This window comes from Phoenix dactylifera, chromosome 5, assembly GCF_051530095.1.
Source record: "Phoenix dactylifera cultivar Ajwa chromosome 5, Ajwa_hap1_PhDact_Kaust_v1.1, whole genome shotgun sequence".
Classification (NCBI taxonomy): domain Eukaryota; kingdom Viridiplantae; phylum Streptophyta; class Magnoliopsida; order Arecales; family Arecaceae; genus Phoenix; species Phoenix dactylifera.
In genome coordinates this window covers 31,113,027-31,131,135 of record NC_143194.1, presented here as the reverse complement: position 1 = coordinate 31,131,135, position 18,109 = coordinate 31,113,027, and the positions used below count along the sequence as shown (strand labels likewise).

Here is an 18,109-nt window from a genome sequence, read left to right as displayed (position 1 = left end):
TGATAACTAAATTCTGTGGTATGATTAACTCTTCTAACTATGAAAATTACAATAGCGATGCATCTGATCATCTATATGTTGTTTGGGTGCAACAAATATCTACAAGCTAATGGATTGATCCTTTCTCCACAAAGATCATCTAATAAACTTATTTTACATACTAATTAATTAATTACTTTTCATGCAATCCAGCACTTGTACAATATTAGTGATTCTATAATATGATATCACTACCATTTTAATAAGAAATGCTTACGGAACTGAAAGATTTGGTTTGTGGCTGAATCATCATGAGGAAAATGCTTTGCATCCCCCAAAATCTCCCTGAAACGCATCTAACTCATATTTTATTCCGAACCGTGAAGAGTAAAATTGGCACTTTGGACCCACATTGACAGCTTGACCCCTCATGTGTGACTCTAAGAAGTTGGGTTTGCGCTCATGATGTAGATGTCGTTGCGCAAAGTAGCAACATCCTTATCTTTATACAACCAAATATTCCAATGCCACATACATCCATAGACTTTGAGCCCTACCCTACCCCAAAACATCTTCTTTTGTTTTCCTTAATCATAAACCTTGCATGTATTTGGTTACAGTTTTGGATATAATAAAATAAGAATGTAAATAGAAGCCTAAAAATTTTAGATTATGGATTATGGATAAAATTTCTGATAAAAAATAAGCAAAGAAATAGAGAACTTAATATGAAGATTTTGGGGGCGAAAAATAGTTTCCTAGGATAAATGTTTTTGGAAGTGTAACATAGACTAACTTGAACTTTGGTCATGTGCTCTGCATGTGTCTAGTTCTAGCATTAAACAAGAAAAAAAGAAACATATATAAACAAGCCTATATTAGCAAGTTTCTGAATTATGAAAAATAGTAATAAAAATAGGGAAATGATATAAAAGCCAGCTAAATAATTTAGAAAAATATAAGTTTTTCAAGGAGAAATGTGTTAAGATGCGCGACTTGGATTAGCCTAACCCAAAAACCAATATGACACAAAAACCAATATGACCCAACCTGTAGTTTGTGCTTGGTTAAGCTTATTTGCTTTGTTAAGTTGGGCATGAATTGTTAAGACCCAATCACTTTAAATCTCCTGATTGGGAATTATGTATGTATATATATAAATATACACACACACACACACACATATATATATATATATATAAATATATATAAATCAAGAGAAATCTTCTCTGCCAAGCACTCTTGCTGCATTTAACAGTAAAGAGTTCTCTTTTATTTGGGTAATCTATTTTTTTCTCTTTCTTGCTATATTATTTTAGGTAATAAAGCGAAAGTACAACTTAACCAAGTAGAAGGAAGGAATTACGGCCTAAAAAAGCCCACATGGGCCCGCCTTACGCTTTGGTAGGGTGTGAAACTTACAAAAACACCCTTAAAGATGAGGCCATAACTTTGTGATGGGTATGAATTGAATGAATATTGGATCGCTTTAAATCCCTGTACCAGGAACTGAAAAGGTACTCTTCTCTGAACACCTTTTGCAGCATTTAACCCAAAAAAAACACTGATTAACACAATAACATTAGCGTTCTCTTAGAAAATATCTTGTTTCCCAATCTTTCCTGAAAGCATCGTATGACAGAGGTACCTGTTTCCAAATATTAAAACATTTTTATAGCCCAGGACAATGTAAATCATAACAGAAAACTGCAGCCTTCTGAAATATCATTTACCTTTCTACGGCTGCAACTTAATTTGATTACTCCACAATATTCATTCACCCGAGATGTGCCTCATAATGCAAACCAACGTTTTGAAAGACATGATATTGCTTATTTGAACCAATTGTTTCAGCTATCTTTCATCAAATCCTATAATGTATTTAGTTATTCAAAATGGCAATGACTGCTTTCCATGCCAAAGTGAGTATAAGAGCAGAGAAACAGTTTATAGTAGAATATGAGAATCCAAAAAAAATAAAATGTCTTCATACAATACCAACAAAGCCTTCATGAATTTGAATAATAGTTTCCGAAGTATGAGAAGCGAGCAAATACAACATGCAGTTCTGTCCCCTGCCCAACAGAGAAGCGTCTAGGTGCCAGGCAAGATGACCACCATGTGTCGTCATAAAGGCATGGAGATGCCTACAAAATAAATATCAGTAAGTAAAAAATATTTGATCAACACAGAAATATCAAAATGCAAGCCTACTCGGCTACCATAAAAACCTGCTTACACATTATTTAAACTTATAAAGTAACACATGGATGCTCATTTGGTTATTGAGTAATATTTCTACTATTGTAATGAAAGAAGGTTTCATCACCAGATTTTTTTTCCAACCTCAATACCCTTGTGTAGATTTTCTTGAAACGATAAGCATTTCTATTTTTTGGTTGTATTGGAACTTTAAGAAGGGTAATTTAATCACAAGGAAGTCCTATTCTAGAAATACATCTAATTATTAGATGGACCAGGTCCAGTGGACCAGTCCAATAGTCACTCGCCGCATTACCCTCTTCTACTTAAACAATTCAAGATCAAATGAGGGGTGCCCGTTATCCACCGTACATATGCTCCAGAATTTGGATTGGTCCACTGGACCTGGTCCGCTAAAAGGGGGTGGATGAAGCATCTGGCAGCAGGTGTGGGAGACGGAATAAAATTCCAAATCAGGTATGGCATTGTCGGAGAAAATTATAGCTAGAAAGCATCACACTATACTACATATTATTTGTACATGCAAGGTTACCCAAGGCAGGCCTCATCAGTGCATCCTTTCATTGCAAGACATATGCCTCCCGATACAACATAAGTAGGCTAAAGCAAGACTCCTAAACAAGGCGGTAAAGGTCAGTTATCAAAACTACCAGCAGACAGCTAACAACCTGCCCGAGGCAATCCTTTTGAACATTTTATGAGTTTGACCTATTTACATAGTCCTTAAACCTCTCCATATAGAAAAGAATACTCCCTGGCCGGTTCATGCCTCTCACATAAGTTCCCAACCTACTGTGGAAGAGTTCAATAAGTTGGCAACTCTTAAATGTTGATTCCCAGGCCTGATATAAAGCTGGCAAGACATAAAGAAAGACAGGATCTAAGGCTAATAAAAAAACTACCTTGTTAACATTGCTAAATGAAAGAGGGGAAACAAAAGCTGTTTAGTGATGAACTTACTTCAATTAACGATCCTACTGCTCGACAAATACGACTGAATCACACTCAAATGGAAGCAACCACCCTTAAATGGAAGCACGGTAGTTAATACAAATTCACTCTAAGAGATGTTTGGGGACATAGCAAAATAAAGTGTGCATACTTCAGCACCATGACAGGCTTTGATAATAGCATGTTTTCCTTTATATGGTGTACCAGCTTCATTTTTATATAAATATCTATAACCACCTTAAAAAGCCGTCATCTATAAAGAGAGTTATAATTAACCAAGAATAACTGAAGTAACATGTGTTTTATAACTCAAAATAAGGCAACATTTTACAGTCTACATTTAATAACTTTGCTCCAGGTTGTTTTAAGGATTTATGTAATCCACTTATGGCAGCAGTCTTGGTCAAGCTGATAAATTGAAGCGAAACTTAACAAAGTTCTTAGAATTTGACAAAGTAAATGCACTTGTGAGAATGTCTGCTGATAATTTAAGCTTCACCGGACAGCATTCCTAAATAGAAAACAGCAAGAAAATTTGAGTCATTTTATATTTTTTTGGTGGTTGTCCAACTGCCAGATGACTGCCCAGGCAGGAAGGTCCACGTTTGATCACCCATGCAACTTAGTACAGAAGTTGCTAACCTTCAACCAATCTACTTCATTTACATTATCAGAATCCGCACTATATATATTTCATCACTAAAACTTCAACATGCCTCAAGAAATGTGCAGAAAACACTCTTACAAACTAATCATTGAAAGTAAAGTGCACTTTTCAAGATATATAATAATCTTAAGAAAATGATATTAAGATCACATGCAAAATATAATAGAAACAGCAATGTGCATGGTTGTTTGATATAAATAGTAATGTGCATTGTTGTTTCTGCTCAAACAGCAGAAGCCGCTTAGCTTTTTGCCATTCAAGAGTTCAGAATTAAGGTATATGAGTGCAAAAGATAATGTGTCATAAACACCTAACCAGACTTGTAAAAACGTAAGAGCACGTGCACAGATCTAGACAAACATTTATAATATGTATATATACCTACATACAACAATAGGCACACACAAACACATATATGTACATAATGGTAAGTGGATGACACACCTCCTGGAAGTCTAGGCAAAGTTTACCTAGCACTCTATGACCTGTCTACCACCTAGGTGGTCCCCCAGGTGCCCAATCCACCACTCATAACAATTATTTGTTCCCCTTAGCAATTTACAAAATCACAATCCAAAGTTTGCAAACTTCTCATGCATATGACGAAATGAATGAAGTGTCATCTCTTACAAAAGTGCCTCGAAGGAGAGCATGTCTTTATGTAAGCAAATGAACACTAGGTTCATAATCCGTTAGACCTATTGCTAACGGACAAGGGACCCTATACCCTCTAGAAAACCAGATGAAAGGTCCTTCCGTATTTAATCAAAAAAAAATCAACAACTAAATGTGTCCAAAGCATATGCATACATATAGGTGGAACATCATTGTCCCTTCTTCCAATCAAGTTGCCTCTCCAAACTTTGAAATCCCCACTTAATGAAAACTACAGAGATTCCAAGAAGGTTTTGATGCTTTTAAAAACTACTTAGTAATCATATTTACACTGTTTTCACAGAAAAAAAAAATCATATTTAGCCAGCTCATGTCTAGTGCTTCAAAAACAAGTCAGCCACCTTGTTGACATTTCATGTATTGTAGGGTTTCCATACTACACCAGAGAACTCCCTGCAGCCTAACATCTTTCATGGACTCTTCAATGACTTCATAGGTCTAGGTAATAGCAAAGATTAAGCAAATAAATATAGTCCATCACTCATGGGCATGTATAGAATTTGGATGCCTATAACACCATATTCATGCAATGTCTCCACATGGGGCAGGGAAAAAGATCAGAGGATGGTTGGCTGAAAAATGAGGTGCACGCGATCTTATAGATCCAACTTCTCCAACGAACTGGAAATCACCTGTTCAAAGGTTTCTTCCATATCCAAAAGAATAGAGGGATATGGATTGATGATCCCCATCATTCCCCACCTCTCTTCTTTCTTAACCATCTCTATTTGGCACTCCCCAATTAAGGAATCAGGCATCCAAATGTGGCCTGGAAAAGTAAAAACTCTACTACTTGAAGATGAACATGGTAGCCTTTTAAGACATGCTATAATATTGACAGCCCACTTAACAAGAGCATCTTGGAATTGACACAACCTGCCTCTCATCTTTTTTTCACAGTATGAATATCTAATTTTGTACGGTTTATCTTCCACCATGAATATGGAAGATAATTCATATAATTATTTTGATCTCACACTAAATATTTTTCACTAAAAAAAATTGAAAAGAATATTTAAATTTATGCTGAAATTTGAGCTAGATGCCTACTAAACAAGCAGTAATATATATAACAAGCTAATGCACATGCATGCTTTTACTTAATAATGACATATTATATACATTAATCAAAAACTTAAATTTATCGAAAGATTCTCCATATGATCGATACAGCAGCATGAAGACTGAAGACAGTCATTCATAGACTCAATTAAGTTATTTTGTAACTCTATCATCATATAAGCGAGGCTATCATCTTGGGAAGCTGACCCTGTTGTAAGTGTGATTGCAGTCTCATACCTCCAATGATCAGAGCCTGATTCAACAAAGTAACGAAGTGATAACGTATAACGTATGTGGTTAAATTGACCTTATCATAATAGGTGCTGACAGCCTTGACATAAAACCACTATGGTTACCTATTGTCGTCTCGTCCTGCCCTAATAGGATTGATACTGGTGCAGATGGTAGTGCTCCGCGAGTACGTGACAATATGAGACAGTACCGTACCATCACTTAATCTGTATCCAAGCTTCCTATGGTGTAAGTCTACAACAAGTATTGTCAATTGGGTATAATATGAATGTCTATAAACCTCTTTAAAATTTACTATGGCGATGGGTAGTGTATTGTAGTGGGATCTTCATGTATGTTCAGTTCAATGCCATTGGCATTTTTGTCACTAGTTGGTAAGTCATCCCATAGAGGAATCATGCCTTAGAATTCCCTTAAATATTTAGCCCTAAAACAAATTTTATTTCTGGAAGAGAATAATTGAAGGCCATGCTTATGAATTTTTTAAAGGTTTGAAAAAGCAATCAAACATAAACAAAGAAATAGCAGGTGAATGGAACTGAAATACAATAGGCCCTTAGAATTCAACAGCTAAATGCTTAGGATTGTTCAAAAAGTTAACAATTAAAAAGTCTATAACCATCACAACTTTCTCATAGGATGATGAAAAGATATTGACACAAACAGGATACCTATAATCCAAACATTTCTAAGTAAATGAGAATATCTTGCACATCTTCATTTGTCTTTGGTTCCCTTTGGTGAAGACAGATGACATTAGCCTTACAAATTAAGATAACATAAGATTAACCCTCCATCAAAGCAACAGAATATTTCCATTGGAGTACTTGTAACTGTATAGGATATCATATATTTTGGACCATAACCAAGAGGCCTTCCAAAAACCATATTCTTGATTCTGTGCTATTCAAAACTAGACCAGTGGGCTAGAGAATGGGTATGGTAAAGTAACACTCACAAGAAACTCACCCGATTTCAGTGTCTTGATTTAACTAAATTTTAGACAGTTAGGACATACCCATTTTATGGTACAAGCGATATAAAGACTGATTGCAAGGGGGAATGACTACAACAATCGTCCAAGAAATCAGGAAGAAAGTGTATGAGTTAAGACCAGATTCTAGAGTGTATGCAACATCCTTGGGCAAGAGATTCTGGCTGCTAGGTATCAAAATCAAGAAAATACAGCGAAAGAAGCTTATATTTCCTGAAGTATTACAGTCATTAAATCACAAAAGGTTTCTAAAATAAATTCACCGATATGTTCAGAGACTCAATTTCTTCTTCCTCAAGATAAAAAATATAATTGCAGCTTTCAATAAAAAAAATAAAATAAAATGGAAAAAGTAGTTATATCGAGGAAGAACAGATGAACACCATTGTCACAAAACACTAACAGAAATTTTGAAAACAACGTATCATCTAAAATTTTCTTCGTTCATGACCATTTTCTTTTTTTCATGTTTCATGTAAGAATTTGAAAAAGGTTTAAGAATTCAAGAAAAAGCAAAAATTGACAATATATATATGTGTGTGTGTGTGTGTGTGTGTGTGTGTGTGTGTGTGTCACTGTGTGTGTGTGTATACGGATAATATGAAAGGAAAAAAAAGAGCAACCTTGCGGAATCATTCCCCAACTTTGTGACTCCGCGGAGAGGACCGATCGCAGACGAGCAGAAGCAATCGCGCTGTGGAGAGGCAGCATCGACACCAAACAGCTCGAACACGTCGCTGACCTAATCAATAACAGTTATAACACGTATCCAAATCATTCCTTTGCGAAATATTTAAAGAAAAAATTAAAAATAACCAAAGAAACCGAAAGCTCTGACCTTGAAATGCAAGAAATGCGCCTCCTGGGAGACGAGATCTGCGAGCATGAGCTCGACGTCGATTGAGATATTTCGAATTGGATCGCTTTCTTGGAGGGCCTCAGAGCCATCGAAATGGTCCGAGCCGAAACCCTTGATCGGAACAGGAGAGAAGAAGCGCACATTTTTCTCTCCTTCTCTTTTCGTTGCGTCTTCGGAGCTGCGCGCCTGGGAAGAAGAAGAGGAGGGTTTTGTGCAGGGTTTACCCTACAGGGGCGGTGCCTTCCGGCGAACGATACCGACAGTGGACCCCAAGTTCTTGATGTATCTTGGCCGTTCAATTGGTGCATTCTCCGCTCTTTTTTACGACATTGGTTTTAATCTAACAACGACGGTACACGAATTTACAATGTATTGGACTCACATGCGAAGCCAACATTGGCAGCTGCTTTGCCGACGCTAGTTTTAATCAGGTTAAAAATCTTTGCATATATTTTTTTTTTTTTTTTGTTTTTTCTGGCAACTCACACGAACAACTCACATTGATTTTGCATGAGCGCAGCTCATAAAGTCAAAAAAAAATTTGACCAAAAGAAAAAAAAAGACGATTCGATCACCATGGTAGAATTCTCTTCAAGATAAATATAATCTATATGCAGAACGAACCTCACATAAATGAGATATTCACATACTGCTCTCAGCTCTACTTTGATGATAATTGTGTTAAAGCTAATATTGGCTTACATGTAGTATTTAAATCTTAGAAATACTTCAATAACTACATTGTGTTGGTATTTAGACTATGACTATATTTCAGTGACACCAAACATAGGTAGAAATTTTAAATCTATTTTAAAAATGATTAGATTTTTGTAAATCAAACCTCTACTTTTTATATATGCTTTTTTATATTATAATTTACCAAAAAAAAGAGTCCTTTTAGTTTTAAAAATTATTAATACTTGGCTAGTTGCACTAAGTCATATGCTAAATTAAATCTTAAAAAATCTTAATCTTGAATTTAAATTTAATTATTAATCAAGTTTGGATGTGAGCTTACAATCCGAATCCAAACTCGATTTTCATTACGTGCTTTGTTTTAAAGTATTTACATATAACTTCTATAAAGTCTTAGAATTAACGAGCCACATTAGTGAATAGAATTCTAGTTGATGTTTGAATTAGTCTCGTCCATCGGCGTGCCGAAACTAGTTCAATGTGCATTTAAATATTTTTCATAAAACACCTTGTTAACCGGTTATATCAGTAAATAAAACTGGAGAGGAGGTTTCGCGAAACACGAAACTGTCTCTTAGGCGGATTTATACGATTGACCCTCTCGAAGCTGGGGTGTCCGTACACGTTTCGACGGCTTCTCGATTGCTCTTCCTCGAGCCTCAAGGTCCGATCCCGTTTCCCTCACTCTTTCCCTTTTCTCCTCCATTCCTAATTTCTCTGTTGAAAAAGATTAATTTCTCTTTTAAAAATCTTTTTCAACCCTAATTTGTTTGATCTCTTTCTTTCGGGCTGCTTTTGTTTCTCATCTCTCTCGATAGGCATTTTTTTTCGATTATTCATTAAGTTTTGGATTTTTGTGTGATAGATTCTCTGGAACATGCTATCTTTTCTTGAATGTTGTTATATGCTCTTCCATGGATCTTAGAGTCTATTAATTTTAGACTATATTATATATTAGGGCAATCTGATGCGTCTGTGTCTGTCTTTCTGATTGAAACGGTGAATTGGATCTCTATTGATCTGGTTGATGTTGCTTGGGAGGGGTAAAATATTACGTTTCTGATCCCATCTGAGGTTTTGTTAAAATTATCTGGGTGTTTTTTATTGGATTTACGGGTTTTTGATCGTTATGTAATGCACACATTATGTGGCACTTCTTAGCTCTATTTTGTGAAAAAAAAAAAACTCGCAAATTTTCAGTTATCTTGGTTCTGGGATCCGATGCATGCTGCAAAGGGAACATTGCTTTAATTTTTTTACATGAAGGGTTATGCTTTTAACCAACATAATATTTGGTGAATAGAGTCGATCAGTGAGAGACATGAGTTCTTTCCCAGGGCGAGCTATCCTATATGTTGCCGATTGTATTGTTTGGAACTTGGGTAGGAAGGCGTTTTTCAAAAATTCTTGGTCTTAGCTATCATGAATCCGTCTGTTGTTCCTTAGTGTGTTACAGATAAATTTTCAGTAACATCACTGGGAGATGGATCTTCCAATTTGCACATATTTAATGGTTTCATTACCCCTAACGAGATTTGCTTTCAGTTCGAGGCCATTTGCAGTTCAGGGCTTTTAAGTTGTGGGGTACGTTCAGCAGAAGTCATGCAGGTCAGTAATTCAGTTCTTTGTGCAACTTACTCTCTGTTCTTTTCCTATCTCATGTGCGAAATATTTGCTCGTAATATTCCTGTGCTAAAATAATTGTAAAACCATCCATAATGTTAGACAAATCTTATGCTCATTCTGTTCTTTAATGTACATAATATGCATGTATAATCTGCAATTTGTGTTATATTTTTCTGTATATGTGTTTTTTTTTACTATTTTTAATATCACATAGGCATCACACCATGAATATGAAACTGGAGGTTTTCTGCTGATTAGAAGATTTAATAATCTTGCAGTACAAATTAGAGACACAAATAGATAAACATGTATATTCATGAGCCGATATCTATTTCAATACTTATTCATTACATTTTTATTTAAAATTTTTGTGCATTCTGTTGGCGTCGACATGATTCTTACCATCAATAATTGTTTTTATGGTTTGGTTTCATCTTGTTGAGGTGGAATATCAGTGATGTAGTTGGCAAGCATCTATAAATCAAATTTATTTTTGAGTTAGTTAATATTTCATGCTCTGAATGCTTGTTCTACATTTTGGATGTACTTTATGGAACCATTTCTAGTAATCATTAGGCTTTTAGAACAGATGCGTATATATATAATTAATCAACACTTGAATTATTTGATAGCCAACATTTGTATAATATGTCTTCCTGTAAGAAATGATCACTAAATGTCTACAGGATTCAGATATAAGGGTTGATCCATTCTATAAATATGTGGAAAGATACGCTCATCACTTAAGGGCTATACGAGATGTGAATGAGATCAAGGGTAAAATTAAAAAAAACGAAAAAGTAAATATGCACGAGACTTAAGGTTTCACCATTTCAACAAAAAAAGAGATTATGTTCAAGCTTGTACAAATCTGTAGCCTAACAGAGACCCAAGCAGGCTCTTTCGCCTACGAGTGTCATGAGTAATTATTTCAGTCATAAAGTATGACCCTGGATGAGCAAGTGACAGATCATAAGCCATTTTCCAGGATATGAAGCTAAACATTCAGTCCAAACATAGGCATAAGCAAGGTTTTAACTACTGGACCATGCAGGACTGGTAGGGAACTGGTACTTAGTGCAACCCCTCATACTGACACATGGTACTGGACCAACATAGCATACCAACACATGATACACCATATGCCTGTAAAGGTTATGGATGCTGATACCAATACTTGGAAGTAAGGTTCATGAAGGGTAATTATATTATTAACTTGGACAAGCGGAAAAATGTTACAATCATATACGTGGATGTATCATGATTTATGAGTCATAAAATAGACCGGTATAGATAAATTAACATTTTTCTATTTAATCATGATATTTTTACTGTGCTAAATTTGAATTTAATTTATTTCCTCCTTGGATATATCAGCCCTGGTTTTCTTTATTATCATCCAGACCATGAAATGCTTTTCAAGTAGCGCAGCGAGAATTACTCTGTGTCTGATTGCGTCATTCTTATTTAAAGCAATAACTTTTGCTCTTACAGGCTTCAAGAGCAAGGCTTTTCAAGGAATACAAAGAGGTGCAACGAGAGAAAGCAGCAGACCCAGATATCCAGTTAGTATGTGATGATTCTAACATATTCAAATGGACTGCTCTTATCAAGGTAAGCATGTAATAGCAAGGTATTTTTAATGGCAGCATCATGATAAAACTAAAGGATCTTCTTTTTGTGTATATAGGGACCTTCAGAAACTCCTTATGAAGGTGGTGTGTTTCAGCTTGTATTTGCTATTCCAGAGCAGTACCCTTTGCTACCTCCACAAGTGCGTTTCCTGACTAAAATTTTCCATCCAAATGTGCATTTCAAGGTAAGAAGTCTTTGCTTTTCATTTGAATTGCATAGTGCAACTCTTTTTTTTTTCCAACCATCTCCTTGCCTTTGCAATAGTTTAAGATAAAAAAAGGAAAAGTAAGGTGATAATTTAGCTGTTAGAAGATAAAGCATCATTGCGCATATGGAGATGTTTAGCTATTACTTTAATCCTAATCTATGTGTGCCGTTAAGTTAGTTAAATGACCCATATGCATGTGTCTCATTCATCATGTTGTGTAGAGATCAATAAATTAAACTGATGTGCAAACTCTTTTGGCTTATACGGATCTTTCTAATCTCTCTCAGGAGAAAGAAGAGCTCATTATAAGTACTAAGGCTCCTAGAATTCTAGCTATGAATGCAGATATAACATTTTACTATATGAGACAATATAATGAAAATGTCAACTTAAAGTAGCTACATGTTTTGTTGTCGTTTTCAAATGTTAACCAAAGCTTAAAAGCTATGTGCTATGGTCACTGACATTTAGGGGTGTAAACAGGCTGAACATGAACAAGCTTACCCTAACTCGAGCTTAGTTTAACAATCTAAATGGCCAGCTCGAGCTTGGGTCAACTGGGATTGCAAGAGAAGGACGTTGGAAGAAATTTAGAGAAACCCTAGGATTGGGAGGGCCTGGTCACATAGGTGGAGAAGAGGGTAATGACTGAGATAGAGGATCACCAGAGGACCGGGTCATATAGGCAGGGAAGAGGAGAATGATACCTGGTGAGATAGAGGATCCCCACTTCACCACTGTTATACCCCATTGATGACCATAGATATGCAACCATGGGCCATAGATCAACAGATTGGCACCCTGATATTGGAACTAGGAGCATATGATAGTAATAATATCTTAAAGACCTTGAATTAACTCAAAGAGTTTGTGTATATATATATATATACACCTACTGAACTTAAGGCATATGATTGTAATAATATCTTAAGGACCTTGAATTAACTCAAAGAGTTGTATGTATATATCTGTATATACCTCCTGAACTTAAGGAATTCATGCATTGTATGCTGGAAAACATGAATAGCAGAAATTATTGACTGAAGGCTAGGATAGACTGAACTTGATGTCTGTAAGTCTGTCACATTGATTTGCATAATTAAGTAAGTTCATGTATGTTATCCAGCCTCCAAAAAGTATATATGACCGCCATGACCTGAATTTTTTATGGTCCAATGGTCTTTGGGAAAATCTTTTTAGATGGATATAGGTCAAGGTCAAATTTCAAGAGTCAAAAATTGATGAAAATTGTGAACTACTCCAGATTTCAGGGTTTTCTCCGCATTACATATTTTAATTTGTAGGATTTTGTTTATGGTGGGAGTTCTTGAGGTGAGGTACATATACAGTCTGTGTAGAATCTTTCACACTGTTAATTCTTGGAATCTATATATAATCAGCCAACGTAGGGTCCTAAGCAGGTTGTTCAACTTATGTGTTTGTTGTGGTAATTCTTCTTAAGTTCTTTGTGATAACTCTATCCAAATTCATAATGGTCCCTTTGATCCCCCCTTCCAGTCATCACATGTTCTCTTTTACATCATGTTGCCTCTCCACTGTCATGGACATTATACAATCATATCTCTCCACAACTGTGACAAGAGGTGGTCTTCAAATAGATACTAGCTATAACATATCTGCCATGACAATAGATCTACATCTCATTGTATGTAAGAAACAGGGGCAGTTCATTAGCTGAAGAGAAATAAACATTGGAGAAGTTATGTAAACTTGAAGCAGATGCCTTTAGATGCTTGTCTTCTAGGTAATCTACTTCATTATATGTCCAAATAATGGTGTCATTTTGTGGTCATTCAAATTCAATCACATCGCATATCTGTTTTTTTTGTAATTGTAGCTAAGAATATCTGACCATACCAGAAAGTTAGATATTTTTTAACTTCATTGCTAATGTTTGTCGTAAAAGTTTGCCGGAATAATTAAATAGCATTTTCTATCCCTTGTGTACTTGTAGTTCTAACATTACCATACCAGGAAGTTAGAAATTTTTTAACTTCATTGCTAATGTTTGTCATGAAAGTTTGCTTGAATAATTAAATAGCATTTTCTATTCCTTGTGTACTTGTAGTTCTAACATTTCATTTTCTCGTGTTCTCTAGTCTGGGGAGATTTGCCTTGATATCTTGAAGAATGCTTGGAGTCCTGCATGGACCCTTCAGTCTGTTTGCAGAGCTATAATTGCTTTAATGGCTCATCCAGAACCTGATAGCCCTCTCAATTGCGATTCAGGTTAGTCAGTTTGGCTACACATGTATTTACTAAAACACAATTTATCATTTTGTTTTCAAACTTTGAATGTTGATTATGAGATGACTTTCACTGTATTTAATTAACTAAAATATCCAACCCATACGACTCAAGGTAGTTAAAGCTGCCACTCTTCTTGATTTGTTATAAGCTTTTGATTCATTTTTTCCTCCAAGTTTGTTCTACCTGTTGAAACTATAGTTATTAGTACTTAAAAAATTTTAAAATAATACCAAGTTACTCATGACTTTTAAGCTTAAGCCCCATTAAGAAAATGGCAATCTGAATTCATTGAGATAGGATGTACTTGGTTACAATTATCATAGTGATGAAAAGAACACAAAAGTTTTTGCTAAGCAATTATGTTGGCAGTGTCACACTATTAACTCTGATGAGTTGAGGCTTGTGAAAACTGAACCACAAACTGTTGTTTTAGTGGAGATCTTTTTCTCATGTTGTCAGTCAATTCAGTTATATGTTCATTTACTCCATGGTACCCATAAGTGGTATGGGTCTGTTAGGGGAAAAGAGAGAGTCAAAGCATGATTTAGACTTTTTGAAATTCTGTCGGAAGTAAAACATAATGGTTGGGCACATGTTTTGCTGTTTGGACAATGGAGAGATGCCTTGGCTTAGTTGTTTTACCACAAGGGAGCAAGGGGGGAGAGAAGGAAGGGGGCTGGGGTCCTCTTGTTTCAACATTTCCAAATCCTCTTAGACGGGAAGATATGTTTCTGTGCAACCGTGACTTAGTTTACAGACCTATCGGTTGAGTCTCAGAAGCTCATGCTATATGTTGTTCCTTTTCATTAATGATGAAAACCTATTAAACTAATTAGTTGGATCTGCAAATAACGCAAGAGCCATATTCCAATTATAGTTGCTGATGTGGTCCTTCCATTAATTCATTTGTTCCTTCGTTCATTCATTAGACTTATCTATACAAACTGAGCCTCATGATGATTATATTAGCTCACATGTTCATTGATTCATAAGTTGCACCCAGCCTTTTAAAGAAAGTTGGTCAAAAGACATTCAACTATCTACTTAAATTGCATTGAACATGAATCTTGTTATTATTATTAGGCTATATATTTATGCTATTTAGGCCAGTGCAAAGGACTGCATTGTATAGGCATTCTCATGCTAACTGCTCTGCCTCATGTTTATGAAATTTCATGCTTGGAGATCACGATTCTGATCGTCAAATTAATATCTGATCTCGCTAACCAAATGGAAAAATAAATTCGTCTGCCTTGTGTGGATGAAATTTCATGCTAGGAGATCACGATTCTGATCGTCAAATTATTATCTGATCTCTCTAAACAAGTGGAAAATAAATTCGTCTACCTTGTGTTTATGAAATTTCATGCTGGGAGATCACGATTCTGATCGTCAAATTAATATCTGATCTCTCTGAACAATAAATTCTTCTGCCTTGTGTTTATGAAATTTCATGCTAGGAGATCACAATTCCGATCGTCAAATTAATATCTGATCTCGCTAACCAAATGGAAAAATAAATTCGTCTGCCTTGTGTGTATGAAATTTCATGCTAGGAGATCACGATTCTGATCGTCAAATTATTATCTGATCTCTCTAAACAAGTGGAAAATAAATTCGTCTACCTTGTGTTTATGAAATTTCATGCTGGGAGATCACGATTCTGATCGTCAAATTAATATCTGATCTCTCTGAACAATAAATTCTTCTGCCTTGTGTTTATGAAATTTCATGCTAGGAGATCACAATTCCGATCGTCAAATTAATATCTGATCTCGCTAACCAAATGGAAAAATAAATTCGTCTGCCTTGTGTGTATGAAATTTCATGCTAGGAGATCACGATTCTGATCGTCAAATTATTATCTGATCTCTCTAACCAAATGGAAAATAAATTCGTCTACCTTGTGTTTATGAAATTTCATGCTAGGAGATCACGATTCTGATCGTCAAATTAATGTCTGATCTCTCTGAACAATAAATTCTTCTGCCTTGTGTTTATGAAATTTCATGCTAGGAGATCACAATTCCGATCATCAAATTAATATCTGATCTCTCTAACCAAATGGAAAAATAAACTCGACTGGGAATAAAACAAATTTGAGGGCAGTTCTGTATTCCAAGGTTCACTGTTGTCAAAGACCCATGATAATTGATTTGGATTTCTTTGGAAGAAGGTTCAATCCTTTTGCATCCTGAATGGCCAACTTAGTGAAGTAGGGGAGTAAAATATTACAATTGGAATCACGGTCTAGATTTGGTCCGTAGCAAAGTAGTAATCAAATCAGCTCGTGCTTCTCCGACTTAATTAGCTTATTTCTTACTCCCCTATTTGTTTTCCCCCTTTCTCACTCCTTGCTCCTTTTCTACAAGTTTCAGCCCTTAGGGTCAATGGCTTAGGAGGTATGATTCAGGAAAAACAAAGGATCTAGTAATTCTGAACGTATTAGTTTGACCTTTGGCTCTATTAATGTTCTTGTAATTCAAGAGGCGAAATTATGACCTTTTATCATATCAAAATGTGCGCTTCTGAATTTAACCACCTGTTATCTGTTGTGTTACTATATCGTGTTGGATAATGGATAGACCCTGTGGTAAACTCATATACATTGAATTGCTTATAGAGACCCTTCATACGCCTCATTCTCTTTGAATGAAATCTTCCTTTTGGTGCAGGCAATCTTCTCCGATCTGGAGACATTAGGGGTTACCGGTCGATGGCAAGGATGTATACAAGGCTTGCTGCGATGCCAAAAAAAGGTTAAGCTTCAAGAGAAGTGTATCATGTATGGACACTCACTTGTATTGTGTGTACCATCATATCCAAATGTTATTGTGATGTTAATGCATGTGGATAAAATTGGTTACTATGTTATGAGCTCCAATTCCAGGTCTTGATGTTGTTACTTTGCATGCATTTGAATGGCACTGGTTATAGACCTTTTGCCTAGAGATCATGGATTTATAGTGAGTGCTACATAATTTTGTTATACGGAATGCGTGGCTTTCAGTCATGTTGTTGGTGCCTTGGTTGCTATCATCACCGCCGCCATCACCATCATCTCCATATCATATCATGGCCACCATTGTTGTCACCATTGCTGCGGTGCTGCTAGACTTGGACTTGCGATCAATATAACCACTGCAATGCCATCACTGCAAATATCTCCATCTTTATTATCTTTGCCATGTGTTTTTATAAATAATTGATAATATCAAATATATTTATAATTTTAGAAGTAAAAAATAATAATATATTTTTATTTTTATTTCTGAAAATAGGAAAAATAAAAGCAGTCAAATGGTAATTTATTTTTAGGTCAATATTGGACACTGTATTTTGTATAAATGCAAATTGTTGAGTTTCAATTATCTATGTTCTAGATAGTCGCCGCAACGTCCATTTTGGAGGCCATGGTCATTCATCTCTAAGATTGGTGATTGGCGGCTATTAAGAGCTGTGCAGCTTTGTGTAGTGCAAAACACGCATTGTGCATTTTAAGCCATTTTATTTTTTGATTTTATTGGGTGCATCTGTACTCGTCATGTATAATTTACCCGCTTTAGCAAAAAAAATGGTTTATAAAACTGTAAGTGAGGTAACTGTGGAAAGATCACTCAAACAAGTCACCACCTGTTTTGCACCGTTCACTTTGCTTCTATCTCATTTCACATGCCAATTCAGATGGAGCAATGTGAACAAGACAAGTCAGCTGAGTGACCTGTATCAAGAAACGTTGACCAGGCTCGTCAAAGGTGAAAAGCACAAGATAATATGGACGCAACTACTGAAGTCAATGGATTACGAAACCTCGTGGATGGCACCATGAAACCAGATGAAAACTACACGAGGTTGGTAGGTTGTGTTTCTGTGAAACACCAGCCAAGTGCAAGTCTTCAATGGGGACAGCGTTTCTTCAAAGTAAAATATAATGCACGACTTATAATGCTCTCTCTCTCTCTCTCTCAGAGTTGGGGCATATGATAAGGAAGAATCTTTACCAACCCCGAG

At 35.7% G+C, this 18,109-nt stretch overlaps 1 protein-coding gene across 1 annotated transcript; it reads left to right on the top strand.

Annotated features, from left to right (window-relative positions):
- The first annotated feature begins 8,891 nt into the window (after positions 1–8,891).
- Positions 8,892–17,049, top strand: PEX4 (peroxin4). Its single transcript, XM_008777588.5, has 6 exons — positions 8,892–9,022; positions 9,904–9,966; positions 11,479–11,598; positions 11,675–11,803; positions 13,948–14,077; positions 16,774–17,049. Exons 2-6 carry the CDS (start codon positions 9,961–9,963, stop codon positions 16,860–16,862), a joined length of 474 nt encoding a protein of 157 aa, XP_008775810.1. The 5' UTR covers positions 8,892–9,022; positions 9,904–9,960; the 3' UTR covers positions 16,863–17,049.
- The last annotated feature ends 1,060 nt before the right edge of the window (positions 17,050–18,109 follow it).